Source organism: Microcebus murinus, chromosome 9 (genome assembly GCF_040939455.1).
Source record: "Microcebus murinus isolate Inina chromosome 9, M.murinus_Inina_mat1.0, whole genome shotgun sequence".
Classification (NCBI taxonomy): domain Eukaryota; kingdom Metazoa; phylum Chordata; class Mammalia; order Primates; family Cheirogaleidae; genus Microcebus; species Microcebus murinus.
Window position 1 is genome coordinate 7,979,839 of NC_134112.1, and position 26,929 is coordinate 8,006,767.

A 26,929-nucleotide genomic window follows, 5' to 3' on the forward strand; every position below is an offset into this window, starting at 1 on the left:
GGAACAGGACACTGGGGCTCCGCTCTGCCCACCGTCCCAGTGCCGAGTGTCTGCCCATGGGCACAGACAGCTAGGGCACTTGAGCCGCACCCCAGGGCCTAGTGAGCCCCCAGCTCCAAGGCTGGGGCATCACAGCCTGCATTCAAATCCCATCGGGGTGATTCTGAACACGTGTCTTAAACAACTACCTCCAGGACCTCTGGATAGCCGGCCATGGGAAATTAAATGCCAACCCCTCTCTCTCTACCCCTTTCCTCCCTCTCTGTCTCTGAATTATAGCATGCACACATCCCTTAGCATAACATAGACAGTAATGACCAGCTGCTGCTGCTTTTGTGAAAACAAAGGCTTTAAGTTGAAACATGGAGTGTCTAAATGAAAGAAAAACTTCAGGCCACCATAATCTGTCACTTTGGGAGGCTGAGAGAGGAGGATCGCTGGAGGCTAGAAGTTTGAGATCAGCCTGAGCAACATAGGAAGACTCTTTCTCTATAAAAAAAAAAAAAAAAAAAAAAAAAAAATCAGGCCTGCTCTCTGCAGTCCCAGCTGCTCTGGAGGTTGAGGCAGGAGGATCATTTGAGCCATGAGTTTGAGGTTGCAGTGAGCTGTGATCACACCACTGCACTCTAGCCTGGGAGACAGAGGAAAATCCTGTCTCAAAAAAGGAAAAAACAACAAAAAACCACAATTGATCATCTATGGCTAGACCACCCTGGACACGCCCGATCTCGTATGAAAAACTTCTTCACCAACAGTTGTTAAAATTTAGAAAAAAAGAGACTGTGGAATTTCATTTTTCAGGTGTCTTCCAAAGCAGGACACATTCTCGTGGGCTGAAAGGGCTTGGGCGTGGCCCGTCTGCAGGCTCGGCACAGTGGCATTTCAGAGCTGCGGTTCCGTGGGAACAGCACAAAAAGTCTATTGAAGCGTCTCGAGGAATCACGACGCACCAGTGCTGCAGTGTGGTGCCTCTGGCTGCCATGTAGCCACCTCCACGTGCCCACGCCCAGGGCAGAGTTCCAGCCCACGCTGGACTCCCCCGGCTTGTGGCCTCAAAGGGGAAACCCCCCCTACCCCCCCGCACCAGCCTCTGCACGATGCAGTCCCTATAGCCGTTGCCTTTCTGCTTTGCCTCTTTAACCCAGGTCAAGTGCTACCACAAGAAATACCGCTCGGCCACCCGAGATGTCATCTTCCGCCTGCAGTTTCACACCGGGGCCGTGCAGGGACACGGGCTGGTGTTTGGAAAGGAGGACCTGGACAACGCCAGCAAAGGTGAGCGTCGCGGCCCTGCACTCATGGCACCTGCCACACGTCCTCCTTCCCTGCGGTCCCTTTCACTGCCCCCCTCCTCCTCCCCAGTATTCAGCCTATTGACGGAATTATTACCAAATCAGGAAAATTGATAATCGATCTGTGGGGAAAAAAAAGTGTAGCAAAATAATGAACCACCCATGTTTCTGTGCACCGTTTCTGCCACACGTTTGGCCATGGTGCCACACTGGTTGGAGTGTGAGGACAAAATCCGTCCAAATCATCCACAAATGTGTTGAAATTCATGTTCTTCTTTTTTCCCCAGATGACCGTTTCCCTGACTACGGGAAGGTTGAATTAGTCTTCTCTGCCACACCTGAGAAGATTCCAGGTGGGTGCCGGGCACAGTTGGGTCCGTGCTGAGGCTGGTGGGAGGCAGGTGAGGCTGCGCCGGCGCGGCTGTGTGAGTCGCCCACCTTAGCGCACGTCTGCACATTGTTGTGATTAGTTTTCTTAAAAAACAGCATATTGGACAGTGGAGGGGAGGTGGCTTGGTGACACTCGCTTGGGGGCCCGCTTGGGTCAGTAAGACCCGGAGGTGGCACCACTTGTCAAGGCCCCTCAGCCCCTCACCACGGCCCCCTGGTGTCCCTGAGGGCCTGTCTTCCATCTCCTGCGAGATTACACTAAATTTCCATTTCTCCCTTCAACAAACAACCAATTTTTTAAAAACTGGATAGAAGTATATTAGGCTGCAAGTACTTTTGTATAAAAGAAATTCTCCATTCTCCTAAAAAATACATTTAAAAGGGAATCAGTCCTTTCATCATCAAAGTAAATTGTTCAGATCCATCATCGGAGTCCACAAGCATGAAAGTTTTATTTCCATTTTTAATAGCTATGGAAAATAATCACCTGCTGTCTACGCTCATTGTCGTAGATTTAGGGGAGAACCTTTAAAATGCGGAGGGAGGGCCGTGGGTCTGGGAGCCTGCAGCCTGGGCTCAGACCCCGGGCCCTGAGACCGAGGGACCTTGCTGGCCCTCTGCGTCCTCCTCCCCGAGGTGGCGTGAGGCTCCTGTTCTGCAGAACTCAAGAGTCTGCACCCGGCACGCGGTGGGCCACAGGCCAATGCCCACCGTTCCTCGCCCTGAGCAGCTGAACTGCTGTTCCATCTGTGGGAACCGCCCACACTGTCCCTAGCTAGTGTCACGACTTGTGGGGGAGGGTAGTGAGCGGAGTGGCGTGGCTGCCCCACTCAGGCATGCCACCCACCGCCATGGGGGCCTCGGGCCGCACCAGGGCTGACACTGCTGCTGTGCCCCGTGCAGGCTCTGAAGACTTGCAGAGCAACCACGGAGTGACCGTGGACTACAACACGGCAGACCCCCTGATCCGCTGGGACTCGTACGAGAACCTCAGTGCAGACGGAGAAGGTGCGTGCGGTTGCCTTGCTTGCGGAGAAGGGCGTGGGGGGGGGGGGGACAGCCTGTCCGCAGACTGGGAATGTTCTGCAGTCTGCTCAGAGCATGGAAATCTCCCTGTGTTCGCAGAGGTGCAGAGCCACACCTTTGTGACAGGGCTCTGAGTTTCGAGGGTGTTCGTGAGAATCGGGTGAAAATTTGGGTCAGGACTTTTACAAGACTGTGTTGGGCCGATGACGGGTCGGTGGCGTTCCCTGCAGGGCCTTGTTTGCCAGACGTGTGTGTTCACTGCCCGGGCCCACCCCTCCCCGCCCCCCCGCCTGGCTGTGAGTGGGGCCGCTCCGGGCACCCTCCCTCTGGGGCACAGCCCACGGCAGCAGTTGTTTGGTTTCGTTCCTGTTTGCTTGTTACCGTCGTGTCCCTGTTTTATGGCTGTGTCATTTTATTTCTGTTTTTGTGAGCCCATCTAACTCAAACATGCCCTCCGTCCACCGACGGAATGTACCGTGGGGTCACACGTGGAAGCAGGAGCAGGAGAGCAGGCAGGGACAGCCGCACCCTGGGGTCACCACAAGAAACAGCTGCAGGTCACTTTCAAAGACGGGGAACCCAGGCTTGTTCCTGGCAAACAGTGCCTGTCTGTACTCTTTTGCAGCCCCTGCCTAAGAATCGCATTTGATTTGGGAGAGAAATTAAAATGCCTTTTGTGAGACTAGTAACATCCAGATGTACAGTATGTAAGGGCAAGTGTTGTGGCGGTGACATCACCAGCGCCCTGGCTCTGTGGATTGCTGACTCCAGACGAGGGAGGCTGTGGTCTCGGAGAGGGGACACTGATGGTGTGTCCCAGGGCAGGACAGGGCTCCTCTCTGCTTGTGCCGGGGAAAAGCATGCTCCTAGGGGGCCGTGTGGGATGAAATTTCAACTCAAGGACTTGCTGGGAGCCCAGACACGCCCGGACCAGAGGTGGAGACCCCCAGGTGGAAAGTTAATGCAGAGGGCGTTAAAACTCAGGTGAAGGCTGGGGTCAGGGGAGGTGTTGTGGAAGGGGAGAGCCTTTCTCTGGGCTGTGCAGGGAAAACTTTTGGAAAAACTGCATGGTATGTCTTAAAAGGTCCATGGTGCATGTAGAAATCTCAAGGCTGAGAGAGTGACTCATTTTAACTTTATTCAAACAAGGGCTATCAACTTTTGATCACAGAGCCCTTTCCCCAGTGATATCCATGAACACACTGTGCAGAGTTTTCTGTTGCTCTCAGCGAGCTGTTTGCTGCCGGAGGGGAGAAGGGTGAGGGACGGCTCATGGCGGAGTGGTGAATAAGAACCCAGGGCGGGACGATTAGCGGAGCTGATCTGGGGAGCTGGGCAGCTGACCTCGAATCCTGGCTGCCAGGCCCAGGAAGGTGGATTTGATTAAAGAAGTCATGCGCCTGTGGGAACTGGCACGCAATGGTGTGATGAGATGACGATGGCAGCTGTTCGCAGATCTGCCGCGGACCCAGGGACGTGGCCGGGCGGCGGCAGCGGTGGAGGACGCTCCTGTGGTGGTGGAGGCTCCCTACTTGCTGAGGGAGGGGCAGGCCCATCCCGGAGGTTGTTGGCGTGGGAAGGCAGGTTTCTAAAACCGTGGGGCACAGGGCGGGTGGCCAGTGTGCTGACACCGTGGAGGGGAGCGGTGGAAAGTGTGGGGGTGGCATGGAGGACCCCAGGTACCAGCAGGAGAGACTGTGCTGAGGGCAGTTCTGCACTCAGCTCCCCGAGGACACCCCTCCTGTCCCCAGCCGGCTCTGGGCTGAGCCTGTGACCTGCCTGCGGGGCAGGCTTCACCCTTCCACGTCACAGCCTGGGAGCTGAGAGCCGCCAGGTGCCCAGGGCCAGGTAACTCAGAAGCGGTAAAGGATCCATGTTGGTTTTACGTGGGAAAATCAAGACCAAAAAGACAGATGAGTGTTCATCACCCTTTAGGGGTTATGTGTAAGTTTACAGAAAATGTATAGAAGTGTGTACCAGCATGTGTGCTATAGGTATGTGTGTATAGAGCAGCGGTCCCCAACCTTTTCGGCACCAGGGATTGGTTGCATGGAAGACACTCCTTCCATGGATGGGGTGGTGTGGAGCTCAGGTGGTGATGCCATTGATGGGGAGCCACCTTCGCCGGCTCGCCTTCTGCTCACTTCCTGTCCCCCCAACCCCCCTACACCCCGGTTCCTAAGTTTTGGGGAAGACAGTTTTTCCGCAGACCGGGTCGGGCGGCGTGGCAGAGCTCTGCAGCCTGGGCCCTGCATGCTGCGGACTGGTCTGTGGCCAGGGGCTTGGGGACCGCAGTTATAGAGGACTTGCCTTTATAGCCAGTCGAAATAGTCACGGAACACAAGAGGGCAGGATTCACCATTAAACACCCTGGAGCACAAGCGTTGTCGCCCTCTGAAGAGATCCCTCTTTACTTAGATACTGCCTCCATCTGTTCGGGCTGCTGTAACGGAATATCACAGCCTGGGTGGCTTAAACAGCAAAAATCTGTCTATCTGTCACAGCTCTGGAGGCTGGCGAGCCCAAGACCAGGGAGCTAGCGTTCAGCTGGGTTCTGGCGAGGACTCTCCCGGCTGCAGGCTGCTCCCTTCTGGTGTCCTTGTGTGGTGGCAGCGGGGGAGAGGGGAGGAAGCTCCCCAGGCCTTCTTTCATAAGGGCACTAACCCTGTTCCGTGGGGCTCCACCCTCATGGCGTAATCACCCAAAGCCCCACCTCTTAAGGCCACGAACTTTGGGGAGATGCAGATATTCATTCCATAGCAGATACTGAATATGTGTTTGTCGAATGAATGGTTAGAGAAACAGTTTGAACTCTAAATGTCTGAGACCCTGATGCAACAAATGACAATTTCTGCTGGTGTATTTTTCACTCTGTGTCTCTTGAGCTGGGGTGTGGAGCAGGAGGGAGACCCTGAGCTGCAGTCTGTGCAGTTGGCGGTGCCGGACCACGCGGTGGACAGTCTGGGTGGCAGGCATCACTCACGGGACTCTGTGCAGCCAGTGCCAGGTCTGGGACGAGCAGAGAGGTCTGGCATTGCCACACGGGGGAGCGAGCCAGTTGAGGCGGATGCCCAAGGGTCCTGGGAAGAAACTGAGAAGGAATGGGGGAGGGCGGGGGGCACACCCGGGAGAGAGTGGCTCCCAGACTGGCTGAGGGGAGTGAGTCGGGCACACAGGCAGCCAGACCCCCAGCTTCCCTTGATTATCGGAGTCCCCGCCTTAAACTCCACTTTTCCATGAACTAACTTTGCTGTGTGAAAATCACACACTTCAGGGGCCGTTGAAGAATGAATCGTGTTCTGTGGCAGTCGCCCTGCCTGGCGGTCTCGGGGTTCTCCAGGCCAGGGCCACCGTGCGTCTGTTCTGCCGCCACCACTACTTCTGTTGCTGTCTTCAAGGTCTCGAGTTATCGTCTCCAGTGCAGCCAGGGGCAGGGCTGCTGGGGACTGCTCTGAACGCTTGGGATTGTCTTGGTGTCTTTAACCCTAGCAATTTGAGTTAACTTCAGGACATTTGTGGGGGATGGATTTGTTGGGAGGCCACGGGATGGCTTGCAGAGCCTTCCCGCATGGCACGCTGGCCACTCTGGGCTCTGGGCAGCAGCCCCAGGGACCCTTGGCAGGGACCAGCAGTAGAATAAGGGGCCACAGCCACTCAGCCCTGGCGTTGCTGGGCTCCTGTGCTCAGCTGTGGCCGGGGTGGGCAGGGCGCCCCACCTGGCCTGCATGCAGGGAGGGGGTAGAGGCTAGTTTCCCAAAGGGAAATCCAGGTGTCATCCCTGAGGAAGGGAGGTGGTTGCTGAGCCTGGCACAGTAACAGACGCCCACTCGAGGGAAACCCTCGGCTTCCGTTGGCTCAGAGTGATCAGCAGTGAGGAACAGAGTCACGCTCCTCACCCCGAGACGTGGCTGTGTCTGTGGGTTCAGCAGCACCACGAGGACCACAGGCTCGGGGGCCACGTTCGCTGAGGGCCTGCAGGCTCCATGAATCAGCAGGGTCACGCCCAGGCCCCCACAGATGTGGTGAGAGGGCAGCCCTCCCCCCAGTGCCGGATCGGGACGTGTAGCCTCTACAGCCCCAAAGCCCATGCACACTCTTAGGGAGCAAAGCTGGGGGCCTTGGAGCCCGGGGCCGGGCATCTGGTGCCTCGCCCAGAGCCCCCACACTACACCCAGTCCTCCCCTGACCCCTCAAACTACTGCCTGAGCACTCCTGGGGCGCCTGGCTCCCGACAGACAAGGACTTTCCTGGGAGCTGCACCCTTCCTCCTGAGGACAGGATCGGGTGTTATCGAGCTGTTTGAGGCCCCTGATGCAATGGAGTGAGATATACTCTTTCCTTTCCTTTTTATAAACAAATTTATGTTTGTATCAGTATTGTTTGAAAATGCAGACTATCGAAAAGAAAGAAGGAAAATTCCGCTCCCATCTTACTATCTAGTGGCAAAGCACTCATCTCTGGTGTGTTTTAGGCATGATTTCTAAATACCCTGTTAATGTTTCACAATAGGATCAGCCCAGGCATTGTTTTGTAACCTGAATTTTTCACATACCCACCTCCGTGAGCATCTGTGCACATCTGCAAACATTCCTTCCTGTGCCCTGCTCGTCAACCACATGTCTTCCATTAGAGGGGCCACCAGGGTGTACCTGAGGTCATGGCCGCGCTCCTGCGGGGTGTCCGAGTCCTCACTGTTCCACAGAGCTCTGGGGAAGCCCCAGGTTGGGGTCCTCGCGGGAGGCTGTTCTCCAGAAAGAGCAGTTGCCCTCCGAGAGGAGGCGTGTGCTTCTGGATTTCTCTCCTCTGTCCCACTCCCCAGCCCTGCGCGGCCCCTCCCAGGCAGGGTGAGCTCCCCGCAGGCGCCCTCGCCTTGCCTGTGGCCTGGACACGCCCGAGGACGGAAGGCAGGCTCCCAAGCCACCCTCTCCCCGGGCTGAGACCCCACCCAGCTTCAGTCCTCAGAGCTGCCAAAGCTTTGAGGAGTTAAGGAAGGTTTGGCAGCCTCTGAAACGTTTTCTTTTAGCTGGAAAATGATGTATTATGGCACTCTCCACCCCCACCCCTGCCTCTAGTCCCTGCTGGTTAGAAAAAAAAAAACAAAACTAGAAATGTTGACTTAAGCTGCATTTATCCTAGAAATCCTGCCGTCCTGGAAGGGAGCCCTCCGCAGCTGCCTCCCATCAGGGCCGAGTTAGGCGAGCGCCTGCTCTGATGTGTGAGTGCCGTCTGCTTTCCGTGCTGAGAAAGGAGCCGCTGACTCCTGCCCGCGTGGGCAAGCGACTGCCAGCGTCCTGGCTCCGGCTCGGAGGCGCGCACGGTTGTGGTCACACCGCCGCCGTGGGCTGTGGTCCTGGTGGGACAGCGGCTGCATCAGCATTTCCTGGGTGGTCGCTGTCCCAGAGGAGAGAGTGTCTCAGGGCACTCAGTGTGGCAGCCTGCCTGCAGCCTCCTGGTGTCACCTTAATCCTCGAAAGAGCCCGTGAGCCCGTTTCAGAGATAAAGGGAGCAGCTCCCAAGAAGAATCAAAAGCTAGCGCTGGTGATGGCCCCGCGAGCCTTCTGGGGTTGCAGCCTGTGGGCGATGGCAGCTGTGGCTCAGTGGGTGTCGTGTGTTCGAGGCCACACAGGACAGAGCTCAGGCTGTGGCCTTTCCTCATTTGGGACCGTGGCTGCTCAGTGTCAGGGTGTGGCTCTGGGGGTGGAGAGTAGGGGCCTTCCGATACTCAGGAGGCAGATGAGTAAGACTCTGAGACAGATTCAAAGGGAGGGGTGAGGCAGGGAAGCTTTCAGAATGGCTGGGGGTTGGACGTGAGGGTTTGCTCGGCTGTTCCCTTGCCCTTGGTTCCCTGCCTTGACCTAGGACTTTGTGGCCACAGCTCAACCTCTTGCCCACCCAAGGGTGAGCAGTGTGAGGTTGTGGCATCGCCAGGTCTGGGCTCTGCCACTGTAAGGGAGCGAGCATTCCCAAAGTCCAGGTTTTGGGGCTCCCACGGTGCTGCTGGAGCAGGCAGCCTAAAGCAGATCAGATTCCCTGCACACTTCGCAGTAAGCCGTTGCCCTGCGGGGGCTGTCCCATCCTCTCAGGACGCCCCGCTGCCCTCCCAGGAACGGGCTGCAGGGAGCACCGGTTGGCTCAGGGAGCCCGGGCCGTGGTGTGCAGAGCTGGCCAAGAAGTGGCGTATCAAGTTGCAGCCATGCAGGTGTTGCCATTTCAAAAATGGATTTGAAATCTTTCTTCTCCAGAAATTGTTGTTGGATTTTAAGATTTGGAAAAGTGAAGCAGGTTTTGACAATTTAGTGGGAGGAGGGGGGCCCTGAAATCTGACAGGTAAAACCCCACCTCCTGGCTCTGCTCTCTGCCCAGTGCTTGGGTGCACACGGCACCTCGCCTGTGGCTCCCATTCCCAGCAGGCAAGATGGGGTGCTGCCGCCCCACATCCAGAACTGCCCCGGGGCGCCTTGCACAGTGCCCCAGACAGCGAAGTGGCCCTGCTCTGCGCCTCAGAGAGCTCTCCCGTTCCTCGCTTGGCTGTGAATTGAGGTTGTAGCTTCTGACCTTCCGGTTGTGATCCCACGACCCGAACGGCAAGTCCTCCCGAATCACCGAGAAGGGATTTCGGGCGCCACGTAGGAGCGCGGCCCTCGGGAAGGAGGAGAGGCTGTGCTCTGTGCGCAGCCCACGGGTGGGGCCTGTCAGGAGAGCAAGGGCGGAGTTGGGGGCTGCAAAGGAGCCACTCCAGGCCCTGAGCTGTCATCTTATTGAGGGCTCGTTGCTTTTCTCACCCAAGAGGAGTCAGAAGTTGCCTGAAAACGTATGTGATCCTGTACAAGTGTGCAGAAATGAGCCCCATGACTCTCGCAGTGATGGCCCTGAGTGTTGGCTGGCTTTGACCTGGGTCCTCGGGGGTCTCCCAGCCCCAGCCTGCACACAAACCTTTGGCCTCGTCTACCTCACAGGAGGAAGCAGGGGAACTGGAGCCATGGGACCCCTCTGGACCCTCCTCATTGCACAGGAGGGGGTCCTGTGCACGCAGACAGGCATCTGGAGGCAGTTGACCTGCTCGCATGACTGCAGTTACTACGTCCTGGAGTCAGGGGCCCCGTGCTGCTTGCTCTCTCCTCACTTTCCTCTCTGCTCTTCACGACCGGTCTCTCCACTGTTCTGTGACGACCGCGCCCGCTTAACCAACACACACATGGTGATTCACATTCCTCCCCTCCGTGCCACCCCAGAGCTGCAGATCTTTGGACTCTGGTAACCACCTCTGGGGACTAACAGTCCGGTTATCACTGAGATGTGAAGCTGGGAGAGGGCTCCAACCCCACGTCTCCCTGGGACCCTGAGCCACACAGCTTCACATGCCTGGGCTGAGCTGCAGTGTGTGTGTGTGTGTGTGTGTGTGTGTGTGTGTGTGTGTGTGTACCCCGGCATGGTGAGATTCGATCCTCATTCTACTTAAGAGCTTGTGCCCACACCTTTTACTAGGTTATATCTAAGTCAGCCCCTCTTCTCGGGTGTGCTCTTTTGCCTGGCTCCTGGCATGGCCCCGTGCCAGTTGGTGCCTGAATGATGCTGAGACCAAACCTGGTGAGATCGCATCTGTGTTCTCGCATTTCTGCTATGTCTGGGAAGAGAACCTCCTGCCTTTAAATATTTGCTAAACAGAACCAAAAGCATGAGGGGCTGGGATTGAAGAAAAGCAATGCCCCTTCCTCACCTGCATGTGCTATGTGTCCCAGCACGCTGGGGTGTCCGCACCATCCTCCTCGACCCACGGCCGAGGAGTAAGACTCATGTGTGCCCACTCTCTTCCCTTTCAGGCTTGGAAAACGTCTGGGGAGGCCTTTTAGATTATGCATACAAGACTATACCGTATGCTCCTTTCTTTGGAAAGTGCTGCGAAGTGGAGAAGAGCCCAAGGTCCCTAGGATAGGAAAACGTTGCCAGTGAATTAAGAGAAAAGGCGGGGGGCATTCACAAAGTAGGGGCACCAGGGATAATGTCTTTGACTTGTGTCTTTTTGTCTCTGTGGGAGCAGGCATCCCATACACAGAGGGGCTGTCTCTTGCCCTGTGTCCCTCCGGCCACATGTGGGCTGTCTGGGCTGAGACCACTGTCTACATGCACATTCCCTTTAAGCAAACAGTTCTCTTGCCATTTATGGTGATGTTCTCTTGGTGCTGTGTTGATCTTGGCAATAAAGATACTCTTGGATCAGCAGCTTTCGAACTCTGTGCTTGTAGCTCCAGGATCCCAAGTAGGTTCTGGAGGAGGGCCCCAGCCTCTCCCCATCCACCATCTGCCGGAATCCCTCACGGCCCCAGCCCTGCCTTGATCTGTTTCTGTTTTTCATATTGGAGTTCTGCATAAAGACTTATTTTGAGATCAAGTTCTGCTATTGAAAGTTGAAAACCCCTACTCTGTATAGTTGCTTTTGGGGCTGTAGATGGTTAGAATTGTGTTTAAAGTTTGACAAATAAGATATTTGATGTTAAACACACATACAATTGCGTATAAATAGTCTTTTATTCTCCCCATAGGTCCAAGACAGAGGGGGTGCCAGTTGTTTTATTCTATTGCTGTTCTGTAGGACGTCATGGAGGATGAGGTGTATGAAAGTAGAAGGCAAATGTGGGGGCAGCCAGTAGGTTATACTGTACTTAAATTATCTAAAATAGCACAGATTGCAGAGGATATGTTTTGTAAAGCATCCAGATATTCTTGAAAATCAGGGTCTCCATAATGCAATGTGTGCTATTCAATCAGAAAATGAGCTTCAAAGAATCTTCACACTTGCTCCATTTATTCTGTGGGAAGAAGCAACTCTGGCCAACTTTGTAGGTGAAAGCTGGTTTCCACCGTGGCACTGGGCCAGATAGAAGACGCGCTTCAGGAAGGGCAGAGCTGTGGGACCTCCCCAGCTTGCTGCCCGAGCGCAGCGATATTCCTATACCCCCGTTCTCGGTGGGAGTGGCCTGGCGTGGAGGTCTGTGGGTAGGAGACAGGATGGCCACTTCGCCATTGAGCCAGGGGTGTGATCAGAGCAGGCCACAGAGAACGGCTGACAAAGGACCAGGCAAGGGTGGGTTGACAGAGCAAGACAGGTGCTCTGGTTGGAACTGGGAGCCCAAACTTGAATGGCGAAGGCCTGAGAGATTGACAGGAAGCACAGGGAAAGCCACTGGCCGCAGGACCTGGGAAAATAGGTCTCTGTGGACAAGAGGGGAGTCCCGAGCAAATGTTCCATGCACACCCCACCTGCAGTCTGACTGTTGTGGTTGCCGGGGGACCTCTGTCCAGTTGATGTGCCCTAAGTTTGGTGGACCAGGAAGTTCTCTTCCACATACCTAGAGCCAAAGATGTGTTTGGTGATTTTTTATATGTACATAGTAATGATTTGTTAGCAAAGATGGTGTACCCTCTGACACTGGTTTTTAGGAGTTCATTATGGAAAATTGAATTAATTAAGGATTTATGGTGCTAACATTCTATGGAAAATTATACTATGAAAATGCCATGGTATTTATTTTTATTAGTGTTGAACATGAGCTAATTTGTTATCAGAAATCTATTCTCATTGAAATTAGGCCAGTTAGAGCAATAACAATATTTGGTGTTGGTTGTGGAAATTCTGCCAAGATTTTAGTAGCCATCCTTTGCCATCGGTGGTGTCATAGGGAAACTTTTAGCCATTGGTGGTATTGGTGATACTTAGCCATTGGTGCTGTCACAGTGAAACTTAGCCATTGGTGCTATCACAGGGAAACTTAGCCATTGATGCTGTCACAGTGAAACTTAGCCATAGGTGGTATCATAGTGAAACTCACCATTGGTGGTATTGGTGGTAATACTTAGCCATTGGTGGTGTCATAGTGAAACTTAGCCATTCTTCATTGGGTGGAGGGCCGAGGCTATGAGGAAACCATCTTCTCTTAGTATTAGGGGCTCATTCTTTGTTGTTGTGCATATAAAATACTGTTATTCTTTTTAATCATAAGTCAGAGGGCATGGGCAGATCACTTGGAGAGCGAAGGCAGAGAGGTCATCTTTTGGGGAGCCCATCAGAAAAAACCAGAGGCTATGTGTGCTCGTGAGGCAGGCTCTGTAGGACCCTGGACACACAGTCTGTCTTCCTTCCTCGCTCCCTCTATCATTGAGTATGGGTGCCAGATGTTGCAGATAAAGAACCAAACAGGTGTGCACAGCCCCATGCAGGTGCGGGGATCAGCCTGTGATGGCCCGTGGCTGTTATCATCAGAGCTAACCCTTGCCAGGTGCTGGTCCTGAGCTGTATACTGCTCTGAGCACAGCTGATTTTTACCATGAGCTCAGGGGTCAGATGACTAGTGGGTGAAGCTGGAGTGGGGGTTTGGCCAGCCAGCAGTGACATTCGTTCCCACTGTGTGCAGGGGTCGGTGCAGGCAGGGACTGGCCTGACAGAGGCAGGGGACTGACGGTTTACTGGGTGTGTGCAGGGCCCAGTGGGGTCAGGATGCAGAGAAGGGAAGGGAGGATTGGGGATGAGTTCACCCGCAGTGGCCTCTCTTGGCCTATACCAAGCATGGGAGGTCATCTGCTCGGACAGCAGCAGTCAGGGTGGGGGTTTGGGTGCCCAGAAGGCTTAGAAAAGCCTCCACTGGCAGGGGCGGTTGCTGGGGTGCAGTGCGGTGTGTCCAGCAGTGCCGCGGCCCCTGCATTGGTAAGGCCTCTGTGTTTGGGGTGTGTATGCCAGTGGGGGCATGGGCAGCAGGCGAGGGAGACAGCGTGCTCGGGTCCCGATGGGTTAGGAAAGAAGCAGTGGACCCACGTGGCTCTTGACGTCCTAAACGCAATGCTGGAATTAGACACGTGTCGTCACCCTGGCTCCCCCGTGCCGAGGGAAGGACCCAGTGTGTGCAGAGAAGGGCAGGAGCTGAGGAGCCGCAGTGGCCTTGCTAGAAGGGCAAGGGCTGGCCGCTGAGCTTGGGGAGCTCAAGGTTTTCAGAGTTTGCGGGAGTCAAGGTTGTATCATAGGAAATGCTAAAGTCAAACCAAAGAATTCCCTAAAGTCCAAGGAGTCAAGGCCAGGCCCCAGTCAAACATCGATTGCTTCTCAGGGGACACCACAGAGTTACTCGCAATGGGGTGTCTGAGCCCGGCCGAAGCTGATCATGGATGTCGGGATGGGCTGCGAGGGAGGGGCAGTGGTAGGGGTGCAGTTTCCAGAGCGTGAGTTTGGGTGGGAGTGGCCCAAGGGGAGGGCAGCTGTGGGGCAGGCAGAGGCTGTCCCCTGCTGGGTCTGCCCAGGTGGCTAGGGAGAGGTTTGACATTGGAGCAGGAATCCCATGGGCTCCATGTGGTGGCCGGCAGGGGTGTCACCTCGGCCGGACGAGTCTCGGAGACAGTCCAGAGAGGACAAGTGGTGGCCACAGCGGGGAGGGTGGGTGGGCAGGGGCCGAGGGCTCTGTACTGCACTTATTGAAAGTCAGTGGTGTTGTGTTTCAGTGTCAGAACTTTCTGCCAGAAGCTATGCCTACGTAGACACCACTCTCTTGTGCTCCTCCCTATGACAAGGGACTCTTCGGGAGCCCCTGCACGTCACCTCCTGGCCTGCAGTCCAGGTGGGGCTCCCTGGGAAGCTGTTCCCTGATCCTTCCGGGCAGGTGGTTTTCTTTTTGCCTGAAACCGTGCACTGGAGGGGGTCTATCCCCATCTTTGTCGCTGGCTCAGTTCTGGCGCCCAGTGCACAGAAGAGAGTGTTTCTCCCTCTTGGGCTGTCCTGTGCCCCAGGCCCTGTTGTGGAATCCCGGTCTACCTGGGTCAGAGCCTGCGTCTGTGTCCCCCCAAGCCTGGCGGCTTTGCATCCAGCCTGAGCGCTCGTGCGTGCTTTAGAACAGTTACCGTTGTTGGCTAAGTACACCCGCATCACCATGTGGTCTCTAGCCTTAGGATAGTCTTATTTTTTCCTTGATTTTTTATTGAGATCGGATTCATTTCACATAAATTCACTGTTTTAATCATTTTAAAGTATACAATATACTGATTTTTAGTATGTTCACCAGGTTGTACAATTGTCACCATTATGTAATTCTGGAATGTTTTCCTCACCCCAAAATGAAGCCCTGTCCCCATTAGTGGTCACCCCAGGGGCCTTCCCCAGCCCCTGGCAGCCACCAACCTGCACGTTTCTCATAAACGGGGTCGTGCCACTCGTCCAAGTGACTCACGTCTGTCACCTAGCATAGTTTTCAAGGTTTGTCCCTGCTGCACTTCATTCCCTTTTATGGCTGGGTACCATGCTGTTGCGTGGATGGACCATGTTTTGTTTATTCACTTAACACCTGGTGGACCTTGGGTCACTGCCTCCTTGGCTAGTGTGAGTGTCGCTGCCATGGACATTCCTCTGTATATTTTGACCATAGGACATTCTCATATCACTCTGATTTCTTCTACTACTTTTTGAAGTTTCCACATCTTTTACCATCCTCCTATTTTCTATTTCTGGATGTTTCTTTTGCCTTTCTGGAGTCCCAGACGGGAGTCACACTAAACGTTGTGCAGGCCTCCTGCCCCCCTTGGCCACCGACTTTCAGAGGTATGTGGGAAACCCATGAAGTCTTCTCTTTGTTGCATATACTCTTGACCCTCGGATGACACAGGTTTGGACTGGTTGGGTCCACTTCTGTGGAGACTTCTTTCAACCAATGCAGATGAAAAATACAGCATTCACAGGATGCTAAACTCGTGTCTATGGGGGCCTGCTTTTCCTACACTTGTGTTCTGCATCCTGCAGGATGTAAGTATGTGCAGAATTTGGTATGTGTTGGGGTCCTGGAACCAATCCCCCCACCCGGTACACTGAGGGATGACTGTGTAACTCTGTGCACAACATTACAGCTCCTCGGGAAGAAATGTTTGGGGCCTTTCAAAACACTCAGCCTCAGTGCTGCCTTCTGGCCAAACATCAGCAAAGCTTCAAAAGACCCTTGTTTCAAGAAAAGTTAATAGGAACAGCCTGAAGAGGCTCCATGTGATGAAAAGCCAGTAGCAGGGCACACGTGGGAATGAGCGTGTTCTGAGCATGCCTGCGCAGTGGTGGCAGCTGCACAAACAGCAAGGTCTGAAGACCGGTGGGTGCCGGTTGCCCTGTGTTCGTGAGGCTTCTGGCAGCTCATCTATGATGCTGTCATCCACGTGGAGAAAATTCACCCCCAGCCACCAAGCCGCCCCCCCAAAACAAAGCAAAACAAAATGACCCCAAATCTAGCCCAGAGTAACATGAAATGCTCCTTTAGAACACAAACTCACTCCCACAGCTTGTTTAGAAATATTGAACAGAACCACTGGTCAGCGTACAAACGCTTCCGCTCTCGCAGGCACTATTGGCACCACAGCCGTTGCTCTCCTCGCAAAGGTCTGATTTCAAGATTTGTGTCCTGCAGGAGGCTGGGGACTCCCCCAGCCCAGCCATCGCTGGGCATAGAATTGGCTGCAACGCGGCCAGGCCCCAGATGCTCGGGAGAGACACAGACATTCTTGGCAGTCCTCAAACCAGATCCTTCAAATATCTGCTCCTAATCTCTTTTCTTTTGATGTGTCTTCTTTGTGGTAAAGTAGCCACGCCTTTATTGCAGTGAGGATGCCATTTTCAGAGTGGGAACAATAAGGTTGCTTCGCAGGATAGGATGGTGGGTTAGCCAATACGGTTACAGGATACCAAGTTTAATAGAACCTCTCGCACAAGACGTGCATCACGTCCGTCATAAAAGAGATGGTTTCTCCCGGGGACGAGCTGAGTGTCATCTTGGCATCCTGTAAGCAACGTGCGTCTCTGTGGGCGTCTTAGGGGATTTATTGAAGACTTTTTACCCTCTGCCTGCACTCACGGCCCAGTTATGTCCTGTCCACCCCCAGGGGCTGGTTGAGTAGCGACATTCGGAAGGGGTTCCATTCTACTGTGGGAATCTGAAGGCATCAGCATGGGCTCTGCCTGTTTGCTGTGGCGAGCTCTGTCCACTTAAGGAGTAAAAGCGTGTGGTGGTGCTGTGACTGAGGTCAGCTGAGGGAGGGCAGGAGTCGTTGGCCGGAGCCCACCTGCACTGAGTGTGAGGAGGCCTGAGATGAAATGGATTTGCTGCACGGAAGGCGGAGGTCTGGGTGTGCGAGGAAACCGCGCAGCGCACGCCGTGTGCAGTGAGCACTAGCACTGCACGGTCAGCCGCATCGAGCACGAGGGACAGAAACAGCTGCCGGGACAGGGAGGCGCATGCATGGCAAAGGTGTTTTGAAGAAAGCAAATGGAGGCTGGAACTGTGGTTTGTGAACTGTGCAGGTTCGTGCTGGCTCTTGGGGAGTGAAAGCAGAAGTCTGGCTCAGGACTCCTTAGAGGACCGTGTCCCCGCCCCCTCCGCCTCCAGAGTTCAAATTTCACTAAACCTGATTGCACCAAACCCCACCCTCGTGTTTACATTGCTCTGGCTGTTGTGTTGGAAGCAAAGTCCCTGCATAGGCAAGAGTTCTTTCACCCTCCACACTAGCCAGAGAGGGAGGCTGGGTGCCTGGGAGGGAGGCGGCACCCCCACCTGCCCCCGCCCCCGGGGTGCTGCTGTAGCAGCTGAAGCCTTTCTACAAGGAAAACTGGGCTCGTGGCCACAGACCAGAGAGCCACTGGGCTGCTTTCAGGGAAGGTAAGCAGGGAGCGTGCATGTGTGCGTGTGCTTGTGTGTTTGCGTGTCTGTGTGTGCGGCTTCTGCAAGGCTGTAAAGTCCTGGAACTAAGGTGTGCGCCACTTTGAGACTTGCCACCTTGCCAAGACTGACGTCCAGAGGAGAGGGATGGTGCTGGCCGGAAGGAGGGGGTCTTGGAACGGAAAATCCGCAGAGTGAATTGTTAACCCGGCAAGAAGGGGTGTCCTTCAGGATGAGTCTAGGACGCGTGGATTTGTTTGTAAGCTGGAAGTTTGGCTTAGCCTGCTTCTTTCTGGGGAAGAGCTGGTCCGGCGCGAAGTGTGTGTTGGGAAGCTTGGCCACCTCCAGAGCTGGCCAGCTGGCTCAGGTGGCCTCCTGCTTTCCTCCTGGCTCAGGCCCTGGTGTGCTTCCACAGCTAGGGGTGCCTGAACGGGAACTGGGCGGCCTGGTGAGAAGGCTTCCAGGAAGGCGCCTGCTGTATGCCTATGCCCTGTGGTGGCGCCTGCATGAGAGGTCTGCCTATGGGGCCACCCGGCCCGCCTGTGTACTGTGCAGCTGTCAGGGGCACCTTGGGACACGCCTGTCACAGCTCCACTCGCCCGCACTGCTCTATCGCAGCATTCCAGAGCCTCGCCCAGGAGACCAAGGGAGCGCCTGGAATCCGGCGGCTCCTGAGCTGCTCCTGCCTTGAGTGGGACACCTTCCTTCCCCGGGAGGCGGTCTGCAGGAGGTGGTCTGCGGCTGGAAGACTCAGCTCCTGCTTTCGGTATTTCTCTGCTGCTCTGTTTCTCCCAGTGGCCCGCCTCCTCTCCAGCATGGAGCATAGAGCTCAGCTTTGCTCCAAAATGAGGGATTTTCCAGAACCTCCTGGATAGTCTTGGCAAGGTGTCCTGGCACTGCCACTGCCACTTCCTCCTGCCCCCAGCGCCTCCCTGTCTTGCAGCCCAGAGTGGTTTGTGTTTGGCGTATCTGGAACAAACTCACTCTCAAGGTGAGGCCGATGCACCAAGAAAACGTCCTAGAATGGAGTTATTGCTGGGACTCCGCCCGAGCAGAGAAACAGAGTCCCTGTGCAGAGTGGACGTTTGTTACCATCTTTTATTTTTTGTAGGAGAAAATGGGCACATTTAGAGGAAATTTAGAGGAAATGGGCACATTTCATTCCACCCAGAAATATATCAAAGTCACAGAGTCTCTGATTTAGGAGACTCTGCAATATTTTGGAAGGCTCCCACATAGTCACCATTTCTTAGCTTTGATTTTCTCTGGAATAGAAAATGGTCCAATGAAAACTCTGGGGATCTTTAATTAGCACAGAGGCAGAATCCTATTTTAATAAAAGCAAACCTTGTTTTAGTGAGAGGTTATAAGTGACATAATTATAAATGTTCGCATGGAAAAAGAGTGATTTTCATGTATGTGATGGGCAAGGTAACACCCAACTCCCCTTGAACAGGAACCGTTTGGCTCAGACATCTCTTCCCTATTGTGAGGCCGGGTCCTTCTGTGCCTGTAGCCCCACCAGACCCCTGAGGGAGTGGGTGCTCCTAGCTGCCCGCACCTCCCTCTCGCCATAGATGCAGGAAGGCTCGTTGCCTGTTGCTAACCCTGTTCAGCCCTGGCTTGTGTTCTGGGCTGCAGCCTTGTTTTCAGCCCACCTGGCTTGGTGACAGACTTGCCCACACTGCACAGATGGACACCGGACACTCTGGCAGCACCCATCCTCACCAGCACCGAGGCACGCTCCGGCTACTCCACGTCCTGCAGGGCCAGACCCATCGGCTGAGGGGTCTGCTAGAAGGCTCATAGGTGCAGTGCATTGCTGTGGCTTCATCTGGCATTGATGTAGCAAGTCTGGGAGAAGCGGTGTCTCCCTGCAGGGGAGAGGTCATGGGATGCAGGGACAGGAGCCCTGGGTGTGCATCACAGGATCACCTGGCCCCCTGCTCCTGCTGCTGTGCAACCTGTGCATGCCTCAGTCCCTCTCGGCCCCTTGACCTTTTGTGTTCCACAGAAGGGGAGCCTGTGTCCCTTCTGGGTTTGTTTTGAGTCTCAAAGGGGGCAACGCGTATGAAGTGCTCAGAAGACAGTGGTCGCCCAGCTGTCGTATTTCTGCTGCCTTTGTCATTCTTGTTGTCAGTCACCAAGGAAGCAGTCAGAGAAAGCGTGGGAGTGGACAGGTTTTACAGCTGGTAAGAGCTTAGGCCAGGGGCTTGTTGTAGAGCTGTGCTCTGTGGACATTTAGCAAAACTGATGCCTGGGACAATTTGGGTCCTGTTAAATGATGACTGATGGAACTTCTGGGTAAATTTTTAAAAATCTGTCTTAACTATAGACTTATATTAGAAATCAGTTCATTAATGTAATTCCCAAGATGTGAGGTCGGTGGATCTGAGTTTTTCTTCTTCTTCTTTTTTTTTTTTTTAATTGAGACAAAGTCTTGCTCTGTTGTCCCAGCTAGAGTGCAGTGGTGTCATCATAGCTCACTGCAACCTCAAACTCCTGGGCTCAAGTTATCCTCCTGTCTCGGCCTCCCAGAGTGCTAGGGTTACAGGCATGAGCCACAGCACCTGGGCTGGACCTGAGTTCTGTGTACTAACTAATAAGGTGCTTATGGGGCATTCCTATCCCCTGGCTCTGAGCCCAGAGGGGACACAGACGTGAATCATATACGCTCTCTGGGGATTCTCCACCTGGCCAAATAGAGGAAAGTGCAGAGGGAAGGTGTCCCCAGTGCCTGCTGATGCCACACCTTTCACGTTGGTCCCATTGAATCGCCACAGTGGTCCTGGGGGCCAATACCATCAAATGCCCCTTCCCCAGGTTACTTCTGTACAGACAGAAAGTAGGCACAGAGAGGTTGAGTAGTTCACGTGAGTTCACATGGCTCTGGGTAAGCCAGGGCTCAAGCCCAGACGGATTATGCCAGAAAGTCTAGAAGGGGAGAGAAGAAATGCGCATAGCACCAGTGTCACAGTGAGGCACAAAGGGACCATGACAATTATCCCAAGGAGAAGAGGCTTTCTGCCATCGCACAGAATCTCTGAAGAAGAGAGAAGGCCTTTGAGGAGGTAGAGCAGGTGAGAAGGGAGGAGGGGTGGAGGAAGAGGGAGCCACGGCGGGGTGGGGCTCATTCCACTGTGAGTGTGTTTCGATCTCATGATGGTAGTTTTAATTGAGGTGTAATTTACATGCAGTAAAATTTAGAGTTGTCAGAGTGTGACATACTTTATGCCAGGACACTCCCACGCATCAAGGACAAATATGTTCATTGCCCAAACCATCCCTCACACCCTCATGGCCTCCACTCCCCTCCAGCCCCACCAGGCACACCTGTGTCCAGACCTATTTCTCCACCACGGAACTGTCACTGCGTGGAGCCCTGCGGTGGGGACCTTTGGTCTTGAGACCCTCGGACAAGGCGGCCTGTAGGTGAGCACTTGTTTTGAAAGCAGAGCCTCTCCTTCCCAGCCGCTCTTCCTGGGGGCTGCGGTCGCCAGTCCCTGCACGAGGACTGTAGCTACCCATGTCGCCCATGGCCTCCAGTTGTTGGAGCTGTTTGGATTGGTGAATTGACTCAGCTGGGTGGCTCCAAGTGAGTCGTTTTAGGGAGGCCTGGAGACAGGACCATTAGTGGCCGTGTCTGGATAAGCCGCTTGTGTTCCCTGTGGCGGTTTAGGCACTGGTGGGGCCTCCCGTGTGTCCAGGGCTCCCGACCCGGGGGCTGGGGCACTGTGGGCACCTGGGGGGCACTGAGGAGTCCACGAGGGGAACAGCACTGAGTCAGTCGATGGTGAGAACAGAAATGCCCTGCATCACTCAGGACGCGGAACGTAAAACTGTGACCGTCAGTACAACTGCTGTGGAAACACAGGGTTCTGTCCCAAATAATGAATCATTGCAGGAGTTGGGGGGAAAATACAAAGTGCTCAATAGTTTCTGAAGAATGAGTGTGTGTTTGTGTGTGGGGCTTCCTCTAGATATTTTTCTATGGAAACTACAGAGGAAACATTGAGGTGAATTCCTTTCCAAAGTTAAATTTGTTAATTTCCTGTCGAAGTGGTTGGTCAGTATTAGAACTTCATGGTTTTGAAGGAACCTAAAGCATGAGTTTTGGAGGTAAAGGAAGGTGGGTGTGAATTCCAGATGTTCTGTTTACTAGGCTTTTTACAAAATCTTAAAAGTTAGCACAGACTCTCTGAGCCTCTGTTTTCTCAGCTGTAAAATGGATTTTGCATTTCCTGCTTCACAGGATTACTTTGGGGACTGAGTGAGACCCTGGGGTGTGACAGTGTGCCTGGCACATGTGAGGTGCTCGTACAGCAGCCTTGTCTTTACAGTGCCTACTGGGTGGCAGGAGAGGGGCATTTCCAGAATTCTCTGTTCCTTTGGTGAGGAAATGCTGATTCCTGCAGCCTCACCGGGCTCACCTGTGAGTGTTACTCCTCATGTCCTGCTCCATCTTCCCCTGCCTCTGCTGGTCAGTCTGTCAGGACACTGTGAAATGTGCCCGCCACCCTTTCCCTCTCCTGTTCCTCTCTGCTCCCCCAGGCCGGCCCATTCCCCAGCATACAGCAGGGACTGTGCTGAATATTCCATTCACATCCTCCCAATCACAACTGGTGACTGTAGCAGGTGCTCAGTCAACTCCGCTCTCATGGAGAAATTTCTGGTTTCTTCTTTTAAGACTTGCAGGGTCTTAGCTTACTGTTAGCTCTTTTGAAATGAAAAATTCCTTTTAAGCAAACCTGTCACAAAAATAGGAATGAGATTCATATGGTCAGTACAGGGAGAAGGAAAGATTGCACGTAGCTTCCTAGATCTGTCACGTGTGTCCTTCCTTCATTCCAAACCAACTTTCTGCTGGAAGCAGGGCCAGTGGGCAGTGATTAATCTTTTCATGCTGAGTGGTTGATGTTGGAAAGAGGTGACAGGTGAGGTCAGCCTTCCCTTCGGCTACCTGGTTCCCAGCACACCTGTGAGCACAGGTGGGCATCGGTTAGTCTGTATTCAGCTGGCATGGGAAGAGATGTTTTCATATTTTTTTTGGTCTTTCTTGTTTTCTTGGATTACTGTTGAAATATTTTATGGGTGCCTCTTACCCTCCGTGCCTCCTGGTGGGAAAGCCACCTTTCAGAAGTAGGGTTGGGGTGGAAAGGGAGCCATCGCTGCAGGTAGCTGGGAGCGGGGAAGTCTGCCACTGCTGGTGCTATCCTCTAACAGGACAAGAATGTCTGCTCTGTATTTTCTTCCTTCTGGTTCTTTTCCAGACGATAAACCTCACTGGTATGTCATGCAGTGGAAGTCATTCAGAGCCATATTTATGTGTGTTGATTTTTAACTAGGCTGCAGGGAAATCATTGCCAGACAGTGGACCTTTGAAAGGGGCCCTTGGTTCTGGCTGGCTGGGGCGGCAGCAGTGCAGAGGGACAGTGGACGCAGAGTGGGTGGTTTGCCTTGGACTTGGAAACATTCTCATCCTGTGTCTGTGCTGAAAAGCTGGGGGATCCGGCAAGTCAGTGTCCCCAACTCTGGGGTCAGGTTCTGCATTTGCAGAATGAGGTTGACTCCAACTGCCTCACGCTGCCTTTGAGCCGGAAGCAAAAAGTTAAAGTATCTAATTATACGAAACGATGCAAGGGGCGGATGAGTGACTGGTCCTCACCTTTCAGAGCTCTCTGTCCTGGCTCCCACGGCCCCTTCAGAGCAGCACGTCAGGGTCCAGGGCCAGAGCAGAGCCTTGAGGCCTCCCTCAGCTGGGGGGCTCGGCCTCTCTGTCGCAAGGGGCTGCTCAGGGCAGCTCCTGCGAGCCACAGCCGTGCCAGGGCCCACAGGTGGGAGTTTGGGTGGCCACGTCAGTTCTCTGGTCTGGGTGAAGGAAATGACTTTCTATGTCACTTTTCCACACTAGAACCGTATCGTAAGGAGCAACCTGCCATCAGCTAACGAAGGGCATCCATTAATGGCAGACCAGAGCCTTTGGGGGATTCAGACAGCAGGGTGTGGACTCCTGTTTTGTTTTTCTTGTAGAGACTGGCAGTCGATCATGCAGTGACCCTTCTCCCATGTCCCCCAGTAAAGTTTTGTTTCTACTTACGATTCCCTTTTTATGCTCTTGTCCTGCAGTGTTTGCATGGGTCTTAGAACGCAAAGCAACGGCAGAAAGTGTTTAGATGAGGCAGCCCTTGTTCACAGACACAGTTTAGAGGCAGCAGAGTCACAGGTGAGAAGAGAGACAATACACAGGTAAGAGGAACGGCATGTACTGAGCTCTGCCACTTGGAGCTGTGTGGATCTGAGCCACAGAAGATCCACCCCACAGGTGGCAGGAGGATAAAGGAGACTGGACGTGGCCACCAGCGTGGAGCCATTTGCTGTGCACCTGCTAGCCAGGGCTCTGTCTCTCTCATCTTCATACCCCTGGCTCTGCGCTCACTGCGGCCAGGCAGTGTTCCAGCTGGCCCCTGCTTCCTGCCCCATGGGCACGGAGATCATGGCTTTTGCTTTCTTTGAAACTTTGGAACCATTAAATTGAATGCTTTTAGATACTTTTCCAATCTTGTTCTGTGTTGTTTGAAGACCAGCCAGGCGAATGAGGAGCAGTGGCCAGCCCCGCTCCTGGCTCTCAGGGATGGCCAGACGTGGCCACACTGCTGAGAAGAGGTTGTTTCGATACCCAGAGAATAGGAGGACCTGGGGGGCTAGGGGGTACTTTTACTTTTAGGTCTTTGTAGGTGTATGTTTGTTTCTCGTTGGTTCGTTTTGGCTTTTTCTTTTTTCTTTTTGCCAGCTAAGGCAGTGGAGCTTTTCAGACTAGCTCCCGAGGTCTTTTCATGTGAGAAAAAGCTAGAACACTAGCCTCTCGGTTACGCAGCGCTCACTTGGTGCCAGGGGCCATTCTCTGACGCTGCACGTACCCGAGGGAGCAAAACCGACCTAGACCACTGCCCGCAGGGAGCCTGTGCTCTAGTGGGGTTTGGGCAGGACGACTCCTGGGCGGACCCGCAGGTGCGTGAGCGTGGGTGCGCGCTGTGGGTGGAGACCGGGGCTGAGGGGAGCGTCAAGGGAGGCTTGCGCAGAGGAGGTGAGGGCGCCAGCCAGCCGACGTGAAGGGCCCTGGAGGCAGAGGTGGCAGGAGCAGAGGCCCCAGGGCAGGTGCAGGCCTACATCTGAGAGCAATAGGATGGACAGTGAGGAGATGAGTCCAGGGAGGGGATGCAGGGCCATGTCCACCCTGGAAAGAACTTGTAATAGTAAGTATGGGTACCCTTGTTAGGAGCCTTGGAGCTGCTGCTGTACATATATTTTCTCTAGTTCTCATAACTTCTTTGAAAGATGGAATAATTGCCTTTTATAAGTGAAGAACCAGGGGCCTGAACAGTCTGAACATCATGATTAGGAACACACACACAGTGAATGGCAGGTTGGGAATCCTATGTTTGAGGATAAAGGGGAACTGAAGTGTCTCGTTTGTCCAAGTGAAGTTCAAGTCCTTCCTCTTGAAAAGCGGCCGCCCTGTATCAGAATGCAGGGGAGGAAGAGTGCATGCCAGAGGCCCCCTTCTGCCCCTCCCCCTGAGGCTGACTCCTCTGCCCTCCACCCAAGATCACAGACTTATGGGTACGGGGTGGGGGGGTGTCTGTGGAGATTCTGGGATAGCCCCCTGGAGCTCTGCACCTTGGGAAGAACCATGTTTCTAAGAAGTGATTCAGAAGCTTGGCTGGTTCTGTCTTGGGAGTCCCTTAATTGGTTTCATGTATTTTTTTCCTGTGGATTAACATTGGCTGGAAATGTTTGGCGCTGGAAAGGGCTGGATGGGACCCCTCTCTGTCCTATGGGAGGGTGGCCGTGTGCCACCTGGGCTATCAGGATTTGATGAGGCCCTGCCTAAAATGCTCATAGCTGAGCCTGGCATAGATCTAGTGTTTAGTTAGTGGTAATGGAAACAGTGTTGTTTTTAATGCATTTCTTATTATTTTAAGATTTCTACTATTAATAAAAGTAATAAGTAGGATTATTGTTAGGAATAACAGAATTATTCATAACTCCCAGCCAAGGGAATATCCTCTTCTTTACCGTTCTGCACAGGCCCCTCTTTACATACCGTGCTTAGCATGGGGCTGGTAGAAGGATTCTATCAGAGTGATTACTTAGCACTTTCTGGCAGCATTCCAATTTAAGTTAGAAGAATATTTTTTCAACTCATTCTTGAGCTCCTTTTTTTTTTTTTTAAGTCATTGTGCCATTTCATTTTAATTCAGATTTAGGGAGAAAGATATAGAAGCCAGAAATGTACAGTCTTAGCAGCACGAACTCTGTTACTATAATGAGCCGACTCATGTTCTTGGCTGTGGGTCCCAGTGGTCTGTGCTCTGCGGGGTGAGACAGAGCTGACAGCCAGGCAGTCCCTCCAGCACGTGGGGTCTCTGCACCTCCTCTTCTTCTCATGCTCTGCAGGCAGTATAGAAGGGCTGATTTCCCAGGTCTTACACTAGTTGAGTTTTTCTGGGAACGGAGGATCTAACCAGAAGCCAAATTAAACTGGTGTTTACTAGGACACTCACCTGTGTGCTGTGCCATTTAATTCTCAGGTCAACTTTTACATAGAAGATCTTACCCACACCCGTATTTTACAGTTGGAGAGTGAAGGTACCAGTTGGTAGAACTCTGAACTCTGAGGGAGGTCCCAGGGGAGAGCCGGGGATTTGAACTGGTGTCCCGCTGATGCCCGAGTTTCCTCTAGGCCCTTCTGTACAGCCCCTAGTGCTTCGACACATGGGTTGCATTTTGCTTCCAAAGTTGTTAGAGGTGATGTGCGAGTACCTTGTAACTTAGGGCAGTCTTTCCAGGTGTCCTTTTATTTAATTTGCACAGAGCTGGGCACAGGAGGTGTTTCAGTCTCTGCCTGTTCTGAAGCCTTGCCCAGGCTCACTCTCTGTTCCCTGGTCAGAGCAATGTGATTTCAGTGCCACCTTCTCCAGGACAGGGCCGCTGACGGAGCCCTCGGTTGCTCTCTGAGCAGGTAGGCGGTGGGCAGGCAGCAGCAGGGGGCTTCAGGGCCAGCACTCCTGGGTTCTGGGCCCAGCTCCGCCTCCTAGCAGCTGCCTGACCTTGGCAAGTTATTTACTCTCTTTGGGCCTGGTTGTTTACAGATAACCAAGGAATAACGATGCGTTAGCTAGTTAGGTCATACTGTGAAAATTAAAGAACGTGTGCTACGGCCTGTCCTGGAAGTAGAAGGCGCTTGGTAAATAGCAGCTGATGCTGCTCCCTTCAGTCAGTCCCACGGCCACATCCCGCAGTCTCCTGTCACCAGTTGCCCTGTCTTGAAGACTTGGTCTATTTACAGCATCTTGTGTGTCGTTTCACCCCCAGACTCTCCCTCCCACATGCTCTACCCTGAGTGTCGGGCCATTCCAGCCTGGCTCTACCCCAGTGTTTGCTGTTCCCCGCCCCACTTCTCTGCATGCTTCCCTTGGACACAGCTGAAACAAGACGGGAGCCCAGGGTGTGCATATTCTCAGCACAGCACCCCATACCTCTCAGGACTCTGTC

At 53.7% G+C, this 26,929-nt stretch overlaps 1 protein-coding gene across 4 annotated transcripts in view; it reads left to right on the forward strand.

The window, feature by feature from the left end:
• The window catches only part of TNS3 (tensin 3), a 268,396-nt gene that overhangs the window by 160,931 nt on the left and 80,536 nt on the right, over positions 1-26,929 (forward strand). For all 4 annotated transcript variants that reach the window (XM_020289931.2, XM_020289928.2, XM_020289930.2 and 1 more), the window contains 3 exons: positions 1,146-1,275; positions 1,580-1,645; positions 2,586-2,690. In XM_020289931.2, coding sequence (XP_020145520.2) covers positions 1,146-1,275; positions 1,580-1,645; positions 2,586-2,690 — 301 coding nt within the window. The remainder of the gene's footprint in view (positions 1-1,145; positions 1,276-1,579; positions 1,646-2,585; positions 2,691-26,929) is intronic.